The sequence below is a fragment of the Meriones unguiculatus genome, chromosome 3 (genome assembly GCF_030254825.1).
Source record: "Meriones unguiculatus strain TT.TT164.6M chromosome 3, Bangor_MerUng_6.1, whole genome shotgun sequence".
NCBI classification, from domain to species: domain Eukaryota; kingdom Metazoa; phylum Chordata; class Mammalia; order Rodentia; family Muridae; genus Meriones; species Meriones unguiculatus.
In genome coordinates, this window is record NC_083351.1 from 8,332,980 (window position 1) to 8,357,045 (window position 24,066).

Here is a 24,066-nt window from a genome sequence, read left to right on the forward strand (position 1 = left end):
AACAAGATTGAGCTTTAAGAGTATTTAGGATTGTGTGGGGAGTTTGCTCAGTGGTACAACATGTAGGTAGCATGCGTGGAGTGCTGGACTCCTTCCTTGCTGCCTCAAAAAGAAAGAAAGTAGAAAAGAGAAGGAGACAAGTATTTGGAAGGAAGAGCAAGGCCCTGTCTGTTTAGTACTATGCTTTCCACTTTGGCTTGGGCTCCAGTTTACTCGGAGCATACCTGCGTGTCCAACAGCCAGGCAGGCATTCTGCTTGGCTCCTTCCCAACGGGATTCACTTAGGTTTCATGGGTCACACTGTTCCTATAAGTCCCTCTTGGACATCTCTTACAGCTTGCACAAGGGACTTAGGCTTTTGGGAAGGGGTAAGGGTTAGGGTTAGGTCTTGTCAGCTGTATGCTTCTTGACAACCTTAGGCTTGTCAATCCTTCCTCCACTTGAGTAGCCGGTTTTGTTTCCTGAGTATGGAAGGCAGGTCTCCTGTAGAGCATCCTCCAGCTTTGAGCAGACCTGAGAGCAGCCTCCACTGGGAATGTGCTGATGTAGCTGTGGGCATGCTATCTGGTTTTCCTTCCCAGACACAGGAAGCCAAGGGGAAATCTGCTGCCTGAATGTGTGTGTGTCCTCCCATGCAGAGAGTGCGTTGTGTTCTAGCCTGTGCCCCTCCTTTGCACTCATGGGCTAGCAGAAAAAAAACTCTACCTTGATTTTCCTGCTTCTGAGATTTGCCCTGCTCAGGGAGGATGCTGCCGTGAGTCAGCTGTGCCAGCTCTTTCTCAGGAACTGTATTAATCAGAGCCCTGTTTATGTTGAGAGGGTCCTTTTGGTTAAGATGTATTATACTCTAGAGTCCTATGACCTGGATGATAGATGCTAGTAATGACAACAGTAGTTCTGGCAAGTCTGGCCAGCAAATGAACCTGTGACCGTTGGCTCTGAGATGTAGGCTGGGTGGCACAGAGTCATGGGTAAGCAGATGACTCTAAGCTACCTTCGGATAACCAACACAAAAGTCTGCTTTTCTATAGAATATAGAAATGGCCTCTGCATACTGACGGTATGCTTGGCTGAGCCATAAAAAACCAAGAAAGATGACATTTTGTTTGTGTAGGTTTCTATGTGAGGTCACACATGTTTGAATGATGATGCCAACTTTTGGTTTTGTGTTTTTCTTTCTTCCTTTGGGTCAGAGGTGGAAAAATACGATGAAAATCTCCATGAGAAGACAGCGGAGCAGGGGGGAACACCAACTCGATACTACTTCGAGAACCTCAAGATCAGCATCCCCCAGATCAAGCTGAGTGTGCTCACCTCCAACAAGCTGCCCCTGGACCTTAAGGTGAGCTGGCAGTTGCACCCTGTCCATGGGAGTACACCTTGAACATCCACTCTCCCTGTCTGGAATTACTCAGCTTTCATTTTGCACCTTTCCTTTTATAGCTGTTCATCAACGTGCATAACACTCTTTTGCCTAATGTTTTGGGCATAACTTTGGGCTGAAGATCAAGACATTGCTAAAAAGGACAAAGCAAGATGATGTAACATGCATCTGCTGTTTAGGTGGCTTTAGGTTTACCTCAGAGCAGCAGAAACCTCTTCCTGGCTTGGTCCTGGTCTGAGACCAAGACAGTCTCTCTTTTGACCCACCACCCAGGTGATAACTCTTGGTCTCTTCTAAGCATCTGTTTATACTGTGAGGACTGTCACTAGAAAAGTCTGCCCCTTCGAGGGAGGCTGTCCTTGTACAGCTGTAGGCCATAACCATCTTTGCTCATAGGTGACCAGTACAGCCTTGGTGCCACCCTTGTTTTTAGTAACAAGGCATGTTTTAAGGAAGGGAGAGAGCTGACATTCCAATCCAAGTCTGTCATGTCTGGGTTCCCCACTGTGCTGTGCTGCCCCCTGGCACATAGGAGAGGGTGTTGTTAGACTGTGCCCCCTCCATGGTGCCCTTGCTTGGTAGGTGGGACTGAAGTTCATTGTTTGTTTCTTCAGCCTGTTTAGTAGCAAGGTGATGCCAGGAGCAGGAGTAGTTGCAGGTCATTACGGAAACATCTTGCTTTATATTTCGACTCAAAATCTGCCTCCTCAGACTGGAAGCCATTGCTTCTGATTCTTCCTTGTGTTGCACTTGAAGACAGTTGTCCAACTCTCCCTCTTCCCACTGCCCACTTCCTTTCCCCACTGGCCCATTCTGCTTTCTCTCAGAAGATTCACTCTCTCCACAGAGGGACATCTAGATGGCTAAAATGAGCCATGAGCCTGCTGTCTCCAGATACCCATGCAGGTTAGGCTGCAGGGTTGGCCTGGCGCTCGGGACCTTTAACCAGAGCACCGCTGTCTGAGGGGGCAGCACGGCCCCACTGCAGCCCACTGTTGTGGTTGGGGGGAGACTGTGAGCCCAGCACTGCCAAATCTTCAGGTTTTCAAAGAAAAGCTTGAAGTCTGTATTTTTATATGGAATCTCCTAGTTTTTAAAAGTTGGCAACCAATTCATATTAAACAAAACAAAACAACCCCCCCCCCCCAAAAAAAAAACCCAAAAAACAAAAAACCTCAGCTTTCTGGGCTTGACAGAACATGTGTGGGCCTCATGTGCCACAGCCTGTCAACTCCCAGCCTCTAAAGTAGACCTACAGGTGATGAGACAGCTGTCTGCTCAGCCTTAGGTTCTACGGAAGGCTGGGATGGAGTGATAGCTTCAGTGAATGCAGACACAGGAGGGCCAGCTGGGGTCAGGGCTATCGTCCTGAGACTAGTGGCACAGTACTTTCCTCTCACTGCCCTGCTGCTTAATCTGCCCTACTGTTGTATTTCCCAGGAGGCTAGAGATGCTTATAATTAGCCTGGGAGTGAGGGGGAAAACCATGGGAAAACTACTGTCTTGCTAATATCCACAAGTATCCACTTGACTTCTGTGACCTTTGGAATGGGTTTGTTTGATAAAGTCTGTTCCCCCAGAACACTTGGCTCTCACCCAGCAAGCCAATGCTAAGCATTTCCTGCAAGTGGAGACTTCTTGATTTAAAATCATCTTGTTAAAGAACACAGACCCCAGCGTTCCTCTCAGTGCTCCCAGCAGAAGTGCCTGGTCCCAGCCCCATGGTATCGATGCCATGTGTGCTCTGCTGTCCTGTGGTACTGATGCCATGTGTGCTCTGCAGCTCTACTGATGCTTCGCGCGCTGAAGTGAACGCATTCCTTCATGTTGACTGTCCGCTTGGCACTCTATTGAGGGAACATTTTTCAAGCACTGCTAGCAGATGCCATGGCATACCTGTATTTCAGGCAAAATGCTGGGATTGGAACTTAAAGAGTTGAGCTCTGGGCTTGTGGAAGTCATCATGTTACCATACCTTGAGTGTTCCTCCTGGAGTCTGGGATTCCTAAGCTAATGTCACTTATTCAGAGTTTCCTAACAGAGTAACAGCTCTTTAGTAGGAGCTCTTAGGAAGGGCAATATGTTCTTTCTGATGAATATGGAATCACTAAAAACTTGTGCTTAGGAAATGGAACCCTCTCCCTGAACAGCAACCACAGGAGTCTGACTGAAAGGTAACCCTGTCTTAGTATTGAAGGAACAATTGCCTCCATTCTCTGGATTACCCGGCAGGAGTGAGGCTGTCAGAAATCTTGGGGGTGGGGTGGGGGGTGGTAGTTATCCAGATTTACACTGAGGAACATTATAGCCAGATACAGTGTCTGTCTGGTGACTAAAGCCATCTACATCTGCTATCTCCATTGGCTTCATGATTGACAGAAGGAGGGAAGTTAATATTCCATTCCACAGGCACAAGAGCATGGCTGCCCTTCTCTTCTCTTCATGCTCTGCATGGAGTTTGCATGTTAGAGATGCCATGGTCATATTGAAAAGTCAGGTAGTTTTTTATATGGGGCTTTCTCCAACTCCTTTAAAGATCAAAAGATACCAGGGGGTCTTTAAAAGGTTTCAAAAGGTGGCCTACAGCAGGCCTTTTCTCATTTAGAGCATTGGGGTATAACAAAAGAAGGACCTTAATTGAGCAATCTAGTTTGGAAGAAAACCCACACTTTAATGGTCAGAGGGTAGGCGGGTGGGGGTGAGGGGGGATTTCAAACAAAGACACTATTTAAAAAGCCTAAAACTGTCTTCTCAAAGGCTTGAAATAATTTGTTGGGAAACTTCAGACCCTTTACTTTTTCCCTCCCCTCCCTAAATAAAAACCAGATTTGTTAAAAGGAAAAAAGATCCAGTATTGTTAATTGTGTTTCAGAAAGTGCCAGAGAGGGAAGTAGCCCCGTAGCTTTAAACACTGTCCCCAAAGGGAAACAGGCAAATGCCCTGCTTCACATAAACAGCCTCTATGTGCCATAAATAAACCTTTAGAAAATGAATTCCAGACAGTTTTGTTTAGTGCGGGATAAACTAAGAAAGGAAAGGACACGGCCCAGGGACTAGCTGTGATCTGAGGCCTCATGGACAGGTATTTCTTCTTTCAACTTGATGTCTCTGGAAGGTTTCAGCTATTTCGTCTGGGAGGTGGGGGTAGATAGTTTCCTATTTTATTAAGAACTTATGAGCACAGGCTTGTTTTCTCCAGAATCCATTTTACAACAGGAAGCTGCTACTTGAGTAAATAAGTGTCAGCACTGTGTCCTACTGTATAAAACTAGTCCCTGAGTTAGTTCCTCAGGAGGGAGCAGTTCCGTCTGTCTTTCCCTCTTGTGCCTCTCCTTCCACTGACTAGGTCAGCCTGAATGTGGCAGAGTAATTTACAGCCCAGCAGGCTGGCCCTGCACCTTTGCAAATAAAGGGCAGTAAATGACTAGGTGACGACAGTTTCACTCCAGGCTGGGTACTTCTTGGTTCCAGGCTGGATGGTGTCTGTTGTGAGGGCTTGGCAGCTTGGTAGAGGTCAGTGGTCCCTGCAGCAGTGTACCAGTTTTTAATGTTTGGTCGCAACGAGGAAGTTGTGTTTTGGTGGTATTTTTGTATTGTTTTGTTTTAAGCTTTTTGGCTTAAGCTTTTCTTTAATCATGTTTTCTCTTTTCTGAACTTATTGGTGTTGCATGGGTAAGCTGCATGAGCACACGCTTCAGTCCCTTTCACAGCATGCTTGGCCTTTGGCTGTGAATAAGGAGTTAAGCTGGCTGACTAGCAGTTTCGCCGTCAGTGAAATGGGGGAGATTTTGGCATGTTCTTTTTATTTCATGCCCACTTACTCTTTGGTGGGAGGCATAGCTGAAAGAGTGGCAGAAGGGTTTTTAGAAGAAATAGTGGCCCCCTCTGGCTTGTGTGCTTTCTACCAAATGGGTAGTTGCTGTTATTCAAATCGCACATTCAAGTATGGGATCTGCTCCTGGCTAATTGTCTGACTTTAGTTATACACTTAGCATTATCTTCTGTCTGGCTGGGAGGGTGGGGTAGGCTGGCCTTGAACTTTATCTTTCAAACTGGTTTTCTTCATACCTAGCAATCTTCCTGTCTCAGCCTCCCAAGCACTAGAATTAGAGGGGTGTGCCACCACACTGGTAACTTAAGGACGGTCTCAGCCCCTAAAATTCTTCCTTATGATATCATCAGTGACATCCCAAGGTACTGGACCATGTTCTTTCCCCGTCCTCATCTCTGTCCTGTCCTCTACTTTTTGGTATTTGACTCTGTGTTCATGTCATGCCTCTTCTAGCCCACCTTCCTCCACTGTTGCTTCTTGGTCTTTTTGATGTTTTGTTCTTCTTCCTGTTAAATGCTAGGTTTCGCTACCATGAACTCTCTGGTCCTAGCACTCAGCCAGATTTCTATCAGGTTATTAGACTTTTATCTCTTCTCATTTTACAAACTCTTTATAAAAGTCTTGTCTTTGATGGAAGTAGTTAGTGTTTTCAGGGTTTAATTTGTCTATCTATTTGGCTCTCTGTGTGTGTGTATGTTTTTGGGACAACCATGGGTGTTGTTCCTCAAGAGCTGTTCACCTTGTGTTTGAGATAAGGTCTCACTGACCTGCACTGTGCCAGTTAGGGTAGAGCAGTCCCCAGGCCCCAGGCCTGGCTTTGCCTCTCAAGTGCTGGAATTTACAAGCACAAACCACTGTGTCTGGTGTGTGTGTGTGGGGGGGGGACCAAACATGATAGGAGCCTTAATAGGATGGAAAGGATTTTGTAATAAAATTATAATTACATCATTTCCCCCTTTCCCCACTCCAACTCTTGGCATGCACTCACCCACCATTTCTCAAGTTCATGGCCTCTATTTCTTTGTTGATGAGCATCTCTTATCTCTCTAGGAGATGAAATATCACAACAAACATCCTGTCCTTTCCCATAGGTCAGATGGGTGGGGCTGGTTGTCAGCAGAACCTTTCTACTGAGTCTATAACTTTAAGGAAGGGAATGCCAGCTTTCTTACATGGTGGAGGCATCAGAAACAGCAGTGTAGAGGCCTGAAGGTCTCTCTCAGCTGAGGTTCACTGATTGCATGGCCTTAATGCTGAAACAAGCAACAATCATTATTAAAGGTTCGGGTGAAGGGAAAATAGACTTTTGGCAAATACACTAAAGTATATCCATAGAAGATACAAAGAACTGTGGCCATTTTAGTCTACCATGGGTACTGAGGTGTACAAGAATGTGTACAAGGAGTTCACACAGAAAAAAGGAACATTGTTGGTGATGTTAAAGGCCTTGCTAGATTAGGGACAAGCCTTGTTACCACAGTGGAACGCTGGGTAATGTGAAGCTGCCCTTTTCCTCAGTTAACCTATGGCTCATAATCATGAGGACAATTCCAGGATTTTGTGGGAGAGCTGTTTTCCAAAATGTATAGTGCAGAGTACTCAAGGTAGTCCTTAAGGTAAAGAATGAAGCTAGAGCACACACAATTCATTACAGGACCACAGCAGTTAAAATGGCAGCACTGTGGCAAGCAGGAACTGTCATGGGACCATCACTGCTTGCAATAGAAAGAGGCTCTATGCTCAGTAGTGCTTAGGCAGATACTGTCTCAAGAGATGTGCATGGATTTCAGGTAACATAAGAACCAAGCATGAGGCGTCACTGTGTGAGTGTGAGGACTAAAACAGACATCAGGCTTTGTGACCATAGTAATGAGGACACAGAGAGCTCCTGACTGTAAGAGAAAAGATTGAGAAGAGGGTGCTTGTCTTGTGATTGAAAGGCAGCATTTAAAGAATAGGAAGACCAGATATGGGGTGAGGGAAGGTGTCTGCAATATGCTTATCCACATATACAAGTTCTCCAAAGCAGAAGATGCACCGTAACTCAGACACTTAAAGGCCCGCATAAGCACATCATAGAAACAGTGTCCAGGAACCAGCATGGCTGTGAAATGTGCACGGCCTCACTGTCACCCTTGAGCACTTGCTGGGGTGACAGCTTGTATGATGTGAGTGTCAGTTTCATAAGAAGCTGAGATTGTGGAGTGTGGCTCAGAGGCAGAGTGCTTGCCTAGCATGCATGAGGCCCTGAGTTCGGCTCCGCCAGACAAAAACGAACCAACGAAAACTCAGGAAAGCGATTTTTTCCAGTTATTGACGAGAACACAGAACAACAGGCTTTTCTAGATCTTGGAGTAAGTGTGAGGTTTCCCGGCTCCTCTGTGAAACTGTTGGGCAGTATATACATAGGTTCAGAGTGCTCACTCTCTATGAGCCAGCAGCCTGCTCCTCCTAGACCACGCACTTAACAAAACAAATACGCAAACAGAAAAACCCAGGCAGGTTCACCCAAAAGACGTCCTTGAATGCCACAGCTGCTTCATTCATAACAGCAAAAGATTTTCCATGGCTGGGTGTAGCGGTGCACACCTTTGAGCTTAACACTCTGGAGGCAGAAACAGGAGGATCTCTGTGAGTCTGAGGCCAACTTGGTTAACATAAAAGTTCCAGGCCAGACATGGCTGCTCAGAGAACCCTGTCTGTCTCAAAACAAAGCAAACAAAACAACACCCAACTTTCCACCAACACTAATGGGTAAGTGGGATTGTACTTGCATGATGTAACATTATATAGAAATGAAAACTGGTAAGATATAGCAACAGCCTAGTGAAATACAATAAAGCACATATTAACATCCATTTATGTAAAAATGCAAATCAGGAAAACACAATCTGTGGAGGAATGAAACACTCTGTGCAGGGGGCAGGGCTACTTTCAAGGCAGAACTGATAATCTACTTTCTGACCTGGGGACTAGAGAGATGGCTTAGTAGTTAAAACTCTTGCCATTATAAGCAAGAGGACAGGAGTTACGATCCGCAGAGCCCCACAGAAAATGCTGAGTGGACATCCTGTCCTGTCTGCAGTTCCAGTCTTAGAAAGCAGAGTGGAGGTCCCTGGAGCAAATTGGCTAGGAAGACTGGCGGCCTGGGAACTCTGGGTGTGATGGAGTTAGATACCCTGCCTCAGAAGAATAGGCAGAAAAGAGTCAAGGAAGGCTCAGCTCTCAGCTTTGCATTTCAACACCTACATACTTATACACACACACTATTGTGCTCATAACCATGCAAACACACATGTATGCACACCACACATACAGGAACATGCAAGTGAAGATAAAAGGCAGAAACAATCAAAGAAAAGAAAATAAATTGAGTGTTATATGTGACGGCTGTGCTGTTCCTGTGCAGTGTGCGTTAGTCAAAAAGGAGAGTGTGGCAAACACAGGTTCCAAACAGACTAGAAGGAATTCTGCCATGAGACTGGTGGTGTTTGCTTCTGTCATGCTTAGATGTGTGTGGCTTTGGCTAATACTGTCATGTTCAATGTGTATAACTTTGGCTAATAGATATGTCTATCTTTCTATGATATTTTGCTTTTGTAATTTTGTCTAAAACATAGTTTTTCGTGGATTCTAGAATTGTAGCAACCAAGAAAACCATCCTGAAGCTGAAGTCTGTAGTTTCCTTTCTTCCCTAACTAGGCCCTGAAAAGTACCCTGGGATTCCCACTGATTCGGTTTGAAGATGCTGTGATTAATCTGGACCCATTCACTCGGGTGCATCCCTATGAGACCAAGGAGTTCATCATCAATGACATCCTCAAGCACTTCCAAGAGGTGTGCATGCAGACAGGGAGGGGTGGGGTGCAGTAGGGGTGTGGGCAGCCAGGGCCAAGCAACTTTGTTTTGGGTGTTGGGAATCCATTACTAAGATGTCACTACCAAAACATGTCACATGTCTTGAAGGTCAGGTCACACACACAGACACACACACACACTAGATATCCTGAGAATCCCAAGATTGACTTAAGAGCTGTTTGTCTTGCCCCTCAGAGCCAGTCTCAGGGGATTCCCTAGGTTAGTCACAGTTCTTAGTGGTTTAGTTGATGCTTCAGTGACAACACAGAGAACTGTGAACTCTTTGTGTGCCAGGCATGGGCTGCTTTCAACAACTACACCACTGTTCTTAGCACCTCTGAGACATTGACCTTGAGTTGAACTTGACTTGTTTCTTAAAGCAAATTGGATGTTTTCCATTTTGTATGTTTAATCTAGACTGCCCAGCCCTGAATAGAATGCCTTCAGTAAATCATCAGACCATACAGAACTTGTTAGCTTCCCCAGTCAAAGCTTATCTCATCCCACCTCCCTTGTTTCCTTCCCTTACTGGAGATATTTCCCCAGCTGCCTCTAAGGAGGTGCATAGGCAGGCAAAGGCCCACAGCCTCTCTCCTCAAGTGCTCCAGGTGAGCAGAGACTCACGCCTCCTCGCTCCTGCCTGACTGTCCTAGCAGGCTTATGGGAAGGAGAAGCTAATGCTTGTTCATAAAAATCCCCAGAGAATCTTTCCAGTCTCACAGCTGCTTTTATTCTCCTAACTAGCCATGAAGCATGTTTTTAAGTGTATTACAAAACAGTCCCCAGCATATGTGTATGTTGGGTGAAGTTTAGGGGCATTCATGGGAGCACAGGAGGTCACTGGTGGGTGACAAAGACTGAAAAAGTCATTGTTGACAGTGCTGGAGGATGAGATAGATGCTTAACCTCTTCTTGGGGACACTGGCACTGATGTGGCTCTTCTCCCCCACCTCATTCCACAGGAACTCCTCAGCCAGGCAGCTCGGATCCTAGGATCAGTAGACTTCCTCGGCAATCCCATGGGTCTTTTGAATGATGTTTCTGAAGGGGTCACTGGACTGATAAAGTATGGCAATGTCGGGGGCCTCATAAGAAATGTTACGCATGGAGTGTCCAATTCTGCTGCAAAGGTAAGGGAGTGTTGAGAAATCCTGTGAATAGCCTCAAGAGCCTCCATGCCACTGGAGTTTCATTGGTGGTTTGCTGCAGAGAAGCTGCAGTCACAGCCTCTGCCTCTTTACTGCATAGGTTTTCCTTCCTTAACTCAGCTCTGGAGCTTGCCTGCTGCTCACTGTGGAAGTCTCTTGACCCTGGGCTTTCTGTATCCTTCCCAACACCAACAGAATGAGCTAGCTTTTTCTGAACATGAAATTGAGGGGTTGGAGGATGGCTCCAACTTGGGCATACCTGGCTTGCCCAAGGCCTTGGGTACCATCCTTAATGCAAGGTAAAACCTCCAAACCAAACAGTATGAAATTGGACTGCACCTTCTGCCTGAGACCTACCAGCCAATCCCCGCAACTGAACTAAATGGGCTCCAGCAGTATTGTGGCCTTGCAAGCCGTGTGAACCCAGCTGTAGGAGGACAATGTGGCTGTTCTCCAGAGTCTTGCAGCCCGTGACCTCTCGGTTTCCTGGCATCCTGTTTGGTGGATGTTTCGATGGTCCGCTGTTGGTATCCAGCGGCTGTGTGAAGGCGGGGGCATTAGAGGTGGCGGAGTGCAGCTGCTGTTCCATGGCATGTGCAAGTTGTCTGAGCCCATCTTGTTCCTGGAGAGCCTGTCTCCTTCCTTTCCTGTTGCTCCACCATCTGTTCATGGGGAACCTGCCTGTCATTCGTGAAGGAGACTTGAGGAAGTACTTCTGGGAACTTGTTCCTCCTTCCTGTGAGCCTGATGCCTCTGAGGCCCAGGTCATACTCCACCAAGGGCTGCTGAGAGGAACAGAGGCTCTGTCAGGGCACTGCTACCCCCACCCCTCTACTCACCCCATGCTGTAGAGCTGGCAGGAAGGTACAGCTGATACCTCTTCTGTGTTGTGTGTGTTCTCGTTCTTAAGGCGTGTGGGGCAGGGAATGAGGAATCTTTTTCCATAATGTCACCAGGGAGGACATCCTCCCTTAGATCAGTGTCCCTAGGGCTGTGGTGTTACTTGGTCAGCAAAAGTACTCCCCTGTAGTTCAGCACAGAGAGATCTTGCTTTCAGAATAAGAGAAAGGGGAAGAGGAAAGACTTTTTCAGAGTACAGCTTAGACGCTGGTAAAGCCAGGGCAAGGTCTGAAAGACAGTGCCTACATCTGCTGGCGTCGTTCTCACCCTGTCCTCCACCCTGTACATTACAGTGCAGCGCAGCTCAGCTCCCAGGCGCCTCGCTCAGTGCCCGGACTCCAGGTCAGCCAGTACCCTGCAACACTCTGTTGTAAACACTCCACTTAACGCTTTTATTAAATTTTACTGGATATCGTACTTTATATTGTTATTGCTTTTGCATAAGGAGCTTTCTAGGGCTTGACTGCCAACCTTGTTCACTGTGTGTTTAGTTGGCGTATTTCATGAGTTCATCTTGTCTTCAGTAAGCTGAGCAGTATTGGAGTTACAGGCTGCTACTGAGGGAAATTGCTGTCTAATTTATTTTGATGAACTCTGGATTTATTATTACAAAATTAAGTCCATCTAGCTGCAAGATGAAAGCTGGTACTTCACACGGGTGGGTCTGTCCACCGACACCAGACCAGGCCATCTTTGATGCTATGTGTGTGGTAGGTAAATGCTCTCTCCCTTCTCCTGTAGTGCTGGAGGTTGAAACCAGACCTTTAGTGTTGCCTCACTGAGCTGTTGTGTTTACTTCTCCACATTCATGAGGGAGTGCAGATGACACAAGAGGCAAGCCTGTGTGTGGAGGATTTAGAGATGCAGAGTTCCAGTGAGGAAGAGGGCAGAAGGTGCCCCTGTCCCTCATGGAGCTACTGTCAGCCACCCCGATTTGCTGTGGTGTTGGAGTCAGGTTTTGTTGTTGTTGTTGTTGTATCTGGGCATTCTGTGGTAGCTCTGTGGCATTCCTGGTGCCAGCAGTATTAACAGGGAAAGACGCTGGGCCAGGACAGAGCATAGCATGGCCACGTCGCGCGCTCTATACCTTGCAAGCAACTACTGAAGGTCTTCTACCTGCTGGGCCTGTGACGGAGGGGCCCTTGTCTAGTTGGAGTTAATCTCTAGCCTGCAAATCAGGAAGTGAGGCTTAAAAGGCTTGGAAACATTTTCAAGGTCAAGTAACTAAAAATGACAGCAGTGGACTTGATCTAAGTCCAGCTCCCCACCCCCACTCCACTTGTGTGTCTAAGGTCCTTTCTCAGGCACTTTAGAGAACCTAAAATATTAGTAATTGCTCTCTTCCCACTGGAAGCTTGTTACTGGACAGGAACATTACTCTCCTAGCTGGTCAGTCTACTGTGGTCCTATCCCTTTGTCTTTTTACCAGCAGGCCTGGAGGAGGGAGGGTCGTGCCTGAGCTCCACCCCCCCCCCCCCCACACACACACAGGCAGTCAGAGCTTGGTGCTTACAAATGTGGCTCTGGTCTGGTGACATGTGGCCATGTAGGTAACCCAGTTGGGTTAGACACTGTTATTCCCAGTATGTCAGTTAAGAAACTGAATTTCAGAAGTAAGGACCAACCCCAGTCTACAGACAGCTGTAGAAAGCTTTACCTTTCTTCCATCATTCTTTCTTTCTTTTTGAAAATTTCATATATTGCTATAGTGCATTTTGATCATGTCCATCTACCACTTCCTCCTCCCAACTCCCCCTAGTGGCCCCACTCTGTCTCCTTCCCAACTTCTGCCCCATTTTATTATGAATAACCCCCTGAATCCTATTGGTATTGCTCCTATTTGCATGGTTGTGAGATCGTTCTCTGTGGCGTGGGTAACTTACCACAGCCACATTCCCGAAAGAAAGTGGCTCTTCCTCCTTCAGCCACCAACTGCCAGGAGCCCCTTCCCCAAGCCCTCCCTCATTGACTCACACTTCGACATAAGAGTATGTCAGACATGCCCATGCATATTGAAAAATAAAACAATAAGGTAAAGAGTAAACAAGAGGAAATGCCATAGCCAGGAGTGGTGACACATACCCTCAGAGTCTAGCACCCAGGAGGCTGAGGCAGGAGGTTCATGAGTTTGAGGCCAGCAGAGGCTACTAAGTGAGACGCTGTCTCAGCAAACAAACCAAAGGCTCTACCTGCTCTCAGTCTGAACTGTCAAGGGTTTTAACAACACTGAAGATAATGTGGGCAGGTAGAGAACGAGGCTGGCCTAGAGTGACTCCTGCACAGTCCAGCTAGGACTTGAAGTGATGGTCTCCTGCTTCTTTCCTCCCTACTTTGGGCAGCAGTGTGCAGCTGAACTATTTCCCCTTCCCTGGCCCTTTGTCCCAGGAAACCAGATCTGGGACATCTCACTGACCAGTGGACACAGACTTTCTTATTCCAGAGACTCTGACTAGCCCTGCCCTGCTGCCTGCCTCATCTGTGGTGGCCTTGCAGCAGGCAGGGCAGCCCAGCTGCCTTTTGTTTAGGAACTAGCATTTGTTTGTGTTTGTTTTGCAGGCAGTATATTTATAGGGCTCAGACGAGACGAAGGCACTGTTTATTCAAGGAGAAAGTTAAATCTTCGTACAAAAGAATGTTCTGTGTGGATTCTGAAAGGGAATGGCAATTTATGACTTGTGTCTGTTTTTGTCATTACGTGTGACTGTTCCATTTTATTGTCGAGCTGATTATCCCCATAATAGCTTTTCCATGTACCTATAAGTGAGAAATAGGTGGATGGCTTCTCGTAAGCATTGGGTTTTACTGTGTTTGAGTTGGCATGGTTTTAAGTTGAGTGAAATTAGCTTCAGACAGTGATCTACTCCATAGAGAATGTAGCTTTTTTTTGTTTTCAAAATCGCTTTGATCCCAAGTCACCTGAAGGTTTCCTTTTCTGCCCCAGATGAGGTATGTTCAGGTTTTCACATGTGGAGAAATGACTCACATGTTTGGCATCAGAGTTTTTGTTTAATTTTTCTCTAATAGCCATGAAGGCTAAAAGGATTCCCTTGCTTTGAATTCTGTGGAGTTAGAGGCAGTTTTCTGGTGCTGACTGATCCATCCTAGGTCAGGCGAATCTCAAACATCTGGGTGGTCAGAAGCATGCTTGGCGCAGGGGAGCAGTTAGGTGGCATGGGAATTCCAAGGCACCAAGGTTCCCGAGAACAGCTTCGACATTCATCTCCTTCTACTGGGCAGACAGTGGAAAGGAGGCTGGTGGAAAGTAGTGACAACCCTTTATTTCCTAGTGTCAGTCAGTCACGTGTGGAAGCCTGCTGTTGTCACCTGAACAGTGAGCAGTGAACATTTCAAATGGCTTCACCTCATCACCCAGAGTACAGCTGTGTAGAAGGATGGAAAGCTAGAGAGACCAAAAGAAAAAGACCAGTGTCTCCCCCAGTGCAGTGCTTCCATGTCTAAGTACCAAGACGATGACTAAAAGAAATTGAATGTAATCAAGCTTAGTAATGCACTTTCATGTCCTCATTTCAGTGTCTGATCTTCCCTAAGTACTGTAGCCAGTGCACTGGTTGGAATAAACTGTAGTTGGTTTTTACAAATTTCTGAAGAGACATCAACTAAATTTTGACAGTTGAAGATCAGGACCACTGTGTCTAGAAGATTTTGTTTTCCTGGAGTTTGTTTTTGTTTGTTTGTTTGTTTGTTTTTCACTTTCATAATTGTCATCTCTAACAGTTTCAACCTGCTTATAAGAAGTACTTTTTTGACCAGTATCATAGTCAAAACCACAATGTGTAACCTGACTCTGGTCTTCAGACCCCTTTCCTGATGCCCTCTTCTTTGAAGTGGAAAATTCCTTTGTGCTACTTCACTACTTTCTAGGCAACTAGGATATCATTTTAAAATACTAATATATAAGGGCTGGGGAAATGACTCGGCAGTTAAGAACTCTTACTTCTCTTGCAGTTGACAAGATTCAATTCTCAGCACCCACATGGTACCTTAAACCAGCTTCAGGGGATCTGACACCCTCTGTGGTCTCTAGGGACGTGTGTGTGTGTGTGTGTGTGTGTGTGTGTGTGTGTGTATACACCCATGCACACACACGCGAGTGCATGCACTTACTCAGTAGCCAAACTTTGGGCAGAGTGCAGGGAATCTTATGAAAGAAGGGGGAGATAGAAAGACCTGGAGAGGAGCTCCACAAGGAGAGCAACAGAACCAAAAAATCTGGGCACATTGGTCTTTTCTGAGACTGATACCCCAACCAAGGACCATTCATGGAGATAACCTAGAACCCCTGCACAGACGTAGCCCATGGCAGTTCAGTGTCCAAGTAGGTTCCATAGTAATGGGAACAGGGACTGTCTGACATGAACTGATTGGCCTGCTCTTTGATCACCTCCCCCTGAGCGGGGGAGCAGCCTTACCAGGCCACAGAAGATGAGACCTCTGTGTACAGCCACTCCTGATGAGACCTGATAGACTAGGATCAGAAGGAAGGAGAGGAAGACCTCTCCTATCAGTGGACTTGGGGAGGGGCATGGGTGGAGAAGAGAGAGGGAGGGTGGGGTTGGGAGGGCAGGAGGGAAGGAGCTACAGGGGGATACAAAGTGAATAAACTACTTGATAAATATTAAAAAAATAATATAAGAGATAATATTTAAATTCAGCTCAGAATAATGCCTGAAACTAGGAAACATTCTGTTTCCCTACTATCAATCAATGGCAGAACATTAATTTAGTTTTCTTAGTAGACCTTTTCCCTTCACTCGTTCCTCCCCTTGGTCTCTTCCATAGTTTTTTAAACTCTGTAGAAGCATCTTGTTTCTGAGTTCTGTAAGCACATGACTTTCAGATACTTAGCAAATTACGTTAAAAAGCCAGGAGGGGAAAACTGGGGACAGTGTATCATTCTGAGTTTATGCTAAGTTCTGTCGACCTGTTCTGTTGTTTGCTTTTTGGAGGAAAGTTAAAATCATATTCATTCATTGGCCATTCACCATTTCTCTCTAGTCTCTGTTTGTCTTAGTCACTCGTCATTGAAGACGTCTGAAGGTAGGGAGATGTTACCACTACTACCTTACAACTGAAGAAGCGGGGACCCAGAAATAAATTGATCAAGATGTCATAACAGAAGCTGGTAGTCTTTGGATTTCTCCCTAGGTCCTCTAGCTCCTCAAACTTTACTGGACATTGTTCTTTGAGTCTTCCCTTGTACTACAGAAACAGGCATGATCCTTGTATTGGGGTTTCTCCCATCAGTGTTCTCTGTGAGCCTTGATAGCAAGTCCTGTTGCAGAGTGGTTTTCATAGACAAGGAAAAGGAGGAAAAAGAAAATGACTTTTTCTCTTAGAGGCTTAGGAATCACACATTACCCATGATATTATTTGTGTGAGATATTTGACAACTCATTAAAGTGGAGGTAAAAACAAATCAGAGCAGAATCTTTGTAGATGAGGGACGGAGAACTGGAACGTCTATCAAGGCATTACATTAAGTAATCACTCCAGTGCTGGGGAAGACGGACAATGAAAGAAAAAGGCACTTGTAGAAGATGGGCCTTTTCTTTGCCTTGACTCTTAGCTAACAAGCTCAGGCCTAGCTTGTAGGGAACTAAGGCCATCTCAACTTGGCCGCAGGAGAGCACTGTTGTTCAGTGCAGAAAAGCAGGATACCACGCTCTGCAACAGGCATGTGGGAAATGTGATGTGCCCTTTCCTCTTCTGTTCAGCGCCTATGCAGAAGCCCTCCTGTGCATTTCTAAGAAGGAAATGTCTAATTAAACATGAGCAAAGTGGCCATAAGCCAAACGTTAGGAAGCTCCTGGAGAGTCAGGTAAAGGCAGGAAGACAAAGGTGGCTGGCCTGATCATGCTCCTGTGTACTGTTCTCCCTGCTCTTTATTTTAAGCATTTTGCCTTTGTCTGTGGCACCCATCCCACACCTCAAACTTGCAGCTCTCTGTCTTCTTTCTTCCTTCCTTCCTTCCTTCCTTCCTTCCTTCCTTCCTTCCTTCCTTCCTTCCTTCCTTCCTTCTTTATCTTCTTTGTGAGTGTCACATCATGCTCCCAAGTCCAGCTCATCTCTTCATCCCCTCATATCCACCCTTCACCCTAATAACTTCTCCTCAAAAAAAAACAAAACAAAACAAAAACAAAAATCCCACACACATACACAAGCAAACAACAACAAAAAATCACAGAAAACATTTCATTGTGAAAGCTGTAGTGTGTCACACAACATATTTCCTCTGTCCATATCTCTTCACTTGCAAATGTTCATTTCAATGAGTCATTGGTCTGGTTCAAGATCTCTGGCATCTATGATACCATCAATATTGGATCCTCACTGGGACTCCTCCCAGTCATCCTGTTGTTACCTTGTATCATGGAGATCCTGCAGCTTTGGAATAGCAAGACTAGCCCTTTCATGTGTTCCAGTGTTTGCAGATGATATATATTTTGGGGTGGGCCAATTCAGAGCCCTGGATCTGGGCCTAGGTGGTAGCAGAGCTGGTCCGCCCACTGGTTCTCCCTTATCTGCATCAGGATAAGCTCTCCAGCACTGCTCTGAGTAGGCCACCCAGCGGGCAGGGTCAACTTCTCTGCTCTCATGCCTTTAGGGCCAGCTCACCTACACCCATGCCTCCAGAGCCAGCTCCACTGTGCTGCCCAGGTTTGTAGCCCACTCTCCCAAGCGCCGCAACCTGGGCCAGCTCTGCTGCTCTCACACCCTTGAACCAACTCTCCCTACTGCCACAGGTGGCGGCAGGAAGACATCACCCTGCATCCATACCACCCTCATAGCACCTCAATGGTGGGCCCAGCTCTCCTGTGCTCTCACCCTCAAGGCTGGCTCACCCACCAGGGTCAGCTCTGCTATGCTGTCCAAGCAAGGTTCAAGGCCCACTCTCCTGAGTGCTACAGCTAGTGAGGGACAAGGCTAGCTCTTCCTTGCTCGTGACCCTGTGGGCAGCTTTCCTGACTATCAGAGGTAGTGAGGGGTGGGGTGGGCCATCACCTCTGTGCCTGTGCTACCCCACAGCAGATGAGTCAGCTCTCCTACTTTCATGCCCTCAGGGCCCGCTCACCCACACCACTGCAATCAGGGCCAGCTCCACTGTGCTGCCTAGGTGAGGTGAGGGCCCACTCTCCCAAGTGCTGCCAGCAGTGATAGATGGAGCCAGCTCTCCGGGGCCCGCATCCAGAGTGGGGTAGGACCAGTTCTTCATAGCCCCTGGACTCATGGACGTGGTCCAGGTGGTCTCTAGTGGCTGCCCCAACCAGAGACACCCCCATGTTTTTTAGTGGTAACATGATCCACAGCCATCAACACCAACCCCTGCCACTGCATAGTCATGGACTCAGACATGGTCCTAAGTGGCAGCTTGGGCTGGGACCTCACCACGGCCCCAGCAGGCAGGGTTTGTCATTCACCTTGAGTCTCCAATTCCACCTTTCTTCATGGTGGTCAAGCTGCTCCACTTCTTTTTCTCTCCCGTCTGACCATTCACACATAGTGGTTGTTCCAGCTGCAAGCTGGCCACGTGGTTCGCAGGCCCCTGGGTAACATCTTCCATCTACACTGTGTGGCTTGTCGGCGAGCAGGTGTCTGTGGTCCACTTGTGCCATGCACTGGAGGGCAGGTCTCTGGGTGGTATGGCAGTCCATAAGTCTCTGTCTGTCTCCTGCCACACTGTGATGCCTGGATTTGATTTGATTTGATTTGATCTTGATGAGCCCTAGGCATAAAACAGCTTTGGCCACCAAGCCATGCATCAAGCTAGGAGGGACAAGGCCTGACATCTGCTCTGTCCCTGGGTGATATAAGAAAAACACCACCAACAAGGTGTCTCTTTGCTCATTGCCATGGGGCAAGGTTCTGTATTTATAAGGTCCAGCCCAAATGCTACCAAGAAAGTATTCTTTCTTCACTCTTAAGTTTTCAGGGTACATTGTGCTCCTGTTATAGCAGCAATGGATTATAAGCATGTATATGTTCTTCCAGCACCTATCAGCAGACACTTGGCATTCAGTTAGTGCCTGATGCTGTGGAAGATACTAACAAAAGATGATAGTGATGATGGATGGTGATGGTGATGATGATGTGGTGTGTGTATGTGTGTATGAGAGAGAGAATACACATATATGGAGTAGAGATCCTTGCAGAAGGTTGAGGGTTGCAGTGGGATCTATGCAGACTAGGGGCAGTCACATGGGAAAGTGCTGTGGGGGCCATAGGGTAAGAATACCCTGATTTTCTTCAAGGATGAGGTCTAGAGTCTAAGGAAATGTGGATTATAGAAGTCTGCTTATTGCTTGCATCCTTGAGCAGATCTCAAACTGCCCAAGGGCAGAGATCTTATCTGACAACATTTTTGGCCAATATTCCTTGAGACTAGCCATAAATATTTGCTGTAGGAAAAATGGAAGTGAGCCAGGTTGGAGAGTATGGGTGTCTCTTATTTGGCTCAGTGTTTTTGCATTGTGTATGTTCAGCAAAGTTATGAAATAAAACATTGGCCTGCTTTTTATTATCTGTTGTTTAGTTTTTAATGTGAAATAAACAGAAACTGTAGAACGGTTGATTTACAAGTGTGCCCCAAACATATCTGAAGCCTGCAGCTAACCAAAATAGAAACTGAACTTGTGGCTGCAGGACCAGAAGTTTAAGGCCATCCTGGGAGACAATGTGAGACCCTATCTCAGAGACACTGACTTGGAGGATGTGCCCTCTTGCCAGCCCCATTGTGCCTCAGTTCTTCTACAGCATAGTCCACAGCACTTTCTCATCACATAGGATTCGAGCAGGCCCTGGTTCTGCCCAACATCGCAGGAAGCCTTGGCACACTGTCAGAAGAAGGGAAAACAAACCTAGTTCCTCTTGATCTGGTAAATAAAAGTGTGGATAGAAAAGAGCTATTTGCTTTCTTAGGGGGAAATACTTCGGTAAATTAAATTTGTGTACTAAGACCTTAGTTTGGAGGCATTAAACCTCTAGTGTTTTTGTGGAAGTGAATGTTAAGCAGAATGTGCTGTCAAAACCAAACCATTGTTTCAGTTCTGTTTCCTTTGTGATGTTCAAAGCTGGGTTTTGTAGCCAGTGGAGTGATTTCCTCTTTATTGGTAACTGGCAAGGATTATGACACATACACACACACACACACACACACACACACACACACACACAAAAGTCACAAAAGGAGGTGCAGCGGCTCCATGAGGTTTTTATAGGCATTTAACCTTTGTAGCATGCTCCTGTCACCATCTGATCTTCACACACTTAGACATTAAAGGTCAAGGATTATCCCCATTTGACAGATGAAAATGTTGAGTCACAGTGTAGATAATTAGCTTCTGGAGGGTCAAATGGAGCTTGTAGAAAAGGACAGGACCCTGAGCTCCTCTGCAGCCTTAGGCTGTTTCCCATAGCAGTCACTGCTGCTTCCTGCTCAGGACCAGGACCACTTTCATGTCTGTTGGCTAACGAGGCTTGCGACATCCCTATGGGGCCAGCAGGCCAGGCTGTCATCACTTTCCTCTGAGTGGTGGGAAAGTAAGTCACCAGCCTTAAATGGGCCAGTTAGTGTTGGGCCAGGCTGCCAATCCCTCTCTGCCCTCTGGCCTGAGCTACCCCGGGGAACTCAGAGAGTATCCTCCAGGAGCACTCAGCCTCACAGGCTCCTCTCTCTTCATAGCCATGTTGGGTTGTGAACAGTGGCTCTAAAGCCCTGGGTGGGTACACAAGGCTGTGGTCACACAGCCAGAGAGAAACAAAGGCAGGTAGAGTCCAATAGCCTATTGCTAGTGACATTAGTGACTTTGATTCTATGCCCCACGGCCTGCGAAAGTGAAAATTTAGACTGCTACAGAAATAATTGTCAAGAGAGACCAGTCGAGTCAAATTAATCAACTTACAAGGTGAGTTGGTAGGTCTCTGAATAAATGATAAAAGTTCTTGGGACAAAATACAGGAATATTTTGCCACCTGTTTTTCTGTGGAAAATGTGTGTGTGTGTGTGTGTGTGTGTGTGTGTGTGTGTGTGTGTGTGTGAAGGTCCTGCCAGCTTAGTGTCACAAGCACAGACCTGAGGTCCATGACAAGCCCTGAGGACACCATACATGGTAGCAGGCTAGAGCCTGTGTCTTCCCTAAGTATGTGTGATGTTCCCAGGAAGTCTCAATTGAGTGGATGTGAGGAGTCAGCCTTTCTTCAGTGTTGACCGAAACACAGCCTCTGAGGATGGTGGACGTGGGAGAGAACATCAGAATTGGCACTGTGCCTGTGAGGGTTCGCAGCTGGTCAGTCCCAGGGCCAGCTTTCAGATGCAGGCCTTGACCTTGTGGCTGGATGGGCAGCTTCTGGCTGCCTGCATCTTCTCCTTTGGAAGGGAAGGAGAGAAAAGTAGCGGGGTTAGGGCCTTGGGGTTATAGATATTTATTTGGCATCCCTCTTTAAAACTTTTAAACATTGCGTGTGTGTGTGGCATACACCTTTGTGTACACACGTGTGGTGCCTGTTCATGCATGTGCAGAGGCCAAAAGTTGACATCAAGTGTTGCTACTGCTCTTCACCTTATTGTTTATTTGTTTATTTATTTCTTTTTAAGACAGAGTCTCTCACTGAACTTAGAACTCACCTGCTTAGGCCGGACTGGCAGGCCACTGAACCCCAGGATCCGTCCATCTTCCCACCCCCAGCCCTAGGATTACAGGTGTGCTGGGCCCCAGCTCCGAGCCCAGGTCCTCATGTTTGCACAGCAGGCACCTTGTTTAGCATTCTCTTCATGGAGTTTGTGTATTTCCATGACTGTCTTCCACAACAGACTAAGGAGGACAGGATCCAGGTTGTTTCCTTGTGTCCTTTTAGGGCTATGCTGTGTACCATGTGGAGAATATCCTCAGGTTGTTGCTCTAACCCATCCTCTCACCTGCGTGGGGAGGGAGGTGGGGCTGCTTTGAAGCACCTCACCTAGCTAGTCTTTCAACAGGATCTCATCCAGCCAGTAAACCCAGGCAAAACTGCACCTCCCCACAAACAAAGCCAAGTAGGAAGCCCTTTCGTAACCAGGCTTAGAGGGCAGCTGTTGAGATGAGGCACAGAAAACTTTAAAAGGCATATGGTCTTTGGTGCCTAAAATAATCCCAAGGGTTCTCTAAATGTTCATGGTTTATCTGTGTCTTAACAGTTGTCACCAGTTCATTCTAAAGTCTACATAAAAAGAGAATCTAGGAGTAGCTTGCCATTGAGAATGTAAAGACTGTGTGCTCAGTGAGACTATGGCTGTCTGATCCACAAGCCTTTGCTGAGTCTCCCTCCCCTCTGGAAGGAGCAGCTGGAAGCAAAGTGCCCATGCTGTGTTTCCTCCATTGACTGTGTCTCCCCTTTTGGCGCAGCTGGCTCTGGATGGCTCTCCTATGTCTTTGTGGGTGCCAGGAGTTGGGGCAAAGCAAACCAGGGTGGTCTAGATACATCTGTGTCCCGGATTTCATAGTTTCGGCCTTGGCCAAGGGCTGTCACTGTCAGGCCACTCCCAGCCAGATCCTCACTGAAGTCAGTGTGTGAAACCTTAACATTTTGTCCTTTTACCTTACTCCAGAACACTCTGCCAAACCAGCAGACCAAATGGTGATTGAATCCTGACCCCCTCATCTAGGATAGATGAGCACTGTGTCTGCTTGTGCCATTTCTGTCTCAGTGTTCTTGTTTTGATTTAGACCTGCATGCCCCCTCCATCTGGAGCCTCTTCACAGCTGAGGTGTTTTGTCAGAGCAAGATTGCAAAGAGTTAACACTTTTGCTTTTTCGCAAAGTTATCTGTGAAGAGTATTAGTTGTTTAATAAAGCGTGCCTGCCCTCCAGATGAACCCGCCAGTGACTCTGCAGCTGGGGTCATTCCAAGTTCACGCGGTGGACTTTTGACTGCCTCTGTGTCTGTGAAAACAGTCGGCAGCTCCTGCGGGGATCATTCATTCAGGCCTGTAACACAAAACTATTGCCAATGGGCACCTGCTGGGCCAGCTTCCCAGGAGGGCGGGGAGAGAAGATACCAAACTCCTCAGGCATCTGTGGAGATAAGAGCCACAGAGGCTCAAGGGAGCTCTAATCAGGCCTGCCCAGGACCACTGCAGCCACTAGGCCAGTGTCAGGGAGTGTTAGCCGGCCAGGCCATGCCACTTGGGTAGCATAGGAGCTTAAAAAGGCTTTGAAAGGGGGAGGAGGAGGAAAATGGTAGAGGGAGGACAGGAAGGAGAAGGGGGGGTGGTGCAGGAGGAGGAAGAAATATTCAGAGTACATTCCCCAAATTGCCAGCTCATTCTTAATTCCTCAAAACAAGAAAACAGTCAGTCCATGGGTCTGAACATTTCTAATCTAAAATTGTTCATTCTATCTGGAACTGTATTTGTTGGTTCTACCTGCTCTTTCCATGGACTTCATGTACCACTAAGAGCACATCTCACTGCATTTGACCCTGGCCTTAAAAACTTGCCAATAGCTTGAGTCTCATACATTACATACAGCAACAAATGTGTACATGGGTATGATCTAGATTTCTCCCCTTTGTTGTTAAAAAAAAAAAAAAAAAATCTACCTGCCAGCTGGAGAAGACATTGCTAGGAGCTCGGAGCACCTAACTGCATCCAAGCTCTCACATGTTAGCAGCAACCTGGCCTGTCAGAGTGTACAGGCTGGAGAGTCCCGGGCACTTCCAGCACAACACATACGCTCAACCCACCCTGCTTCAAAACACCTGCACATGTTTCATTTCCTTGTGTATTTACTTAGCCTGCATCTTCCCATCATTTCCAGTGAACAGTTAACTGTATTTATAGGCTGGGTTATCCTAATCTGCCCTCTGATGATACACTTTTTAAAAGCAGTTTTGTTCTCACAGAAGCCGTTCTTGCTGCATATGATTCATTTCTCATAACTTTGTGCAAA

General features: G+C 46.8%; 1 protein-coding gene and 1 non-coding gene across 6 annotated transcripts in view; one reads left to right on the forward strand and one right to left on the reverse strand.

Moving 5' to 3' along the window:
• The window catches only part of Vps13d (vacuolar protein sorting 13 homolog D), a 224,513-nt gene that overhangs the window by 141,521 nt on the left and 58,926 nt on the right, over positions 1-24,066 (forward strand). For all 5 annotated transcript variants that reach the window (XM_021649137.2, XM_021649138.2, XM_021649141.2 and 2 more), the window contains 3 exons: positions 1,194-1,342; positions 8,919-9,053; positions 10,037-10,204. In XM_021649137.2, coding sequence (XP_021504812.2) covers positions 1,194-1,342; positions 8,919-9,053; positions 10,037-10,204 — 452 coding nt within the window. The remainder of the gene's footprint in view (positions 1-1,193; positions 1,343-8,918; positions 9,054-10,036; positions 10,205-24,066) is intronic.
• Positions 18,858-19,001, reverse strand: LOC132653330 (small nucleolar RNA SNORA48). Its single transcript, XR_009591098.1, has one exon. It is a non-coding gene; the product is annotated as a small nucleolar RNA SNORA48 (small nucleolar RNA).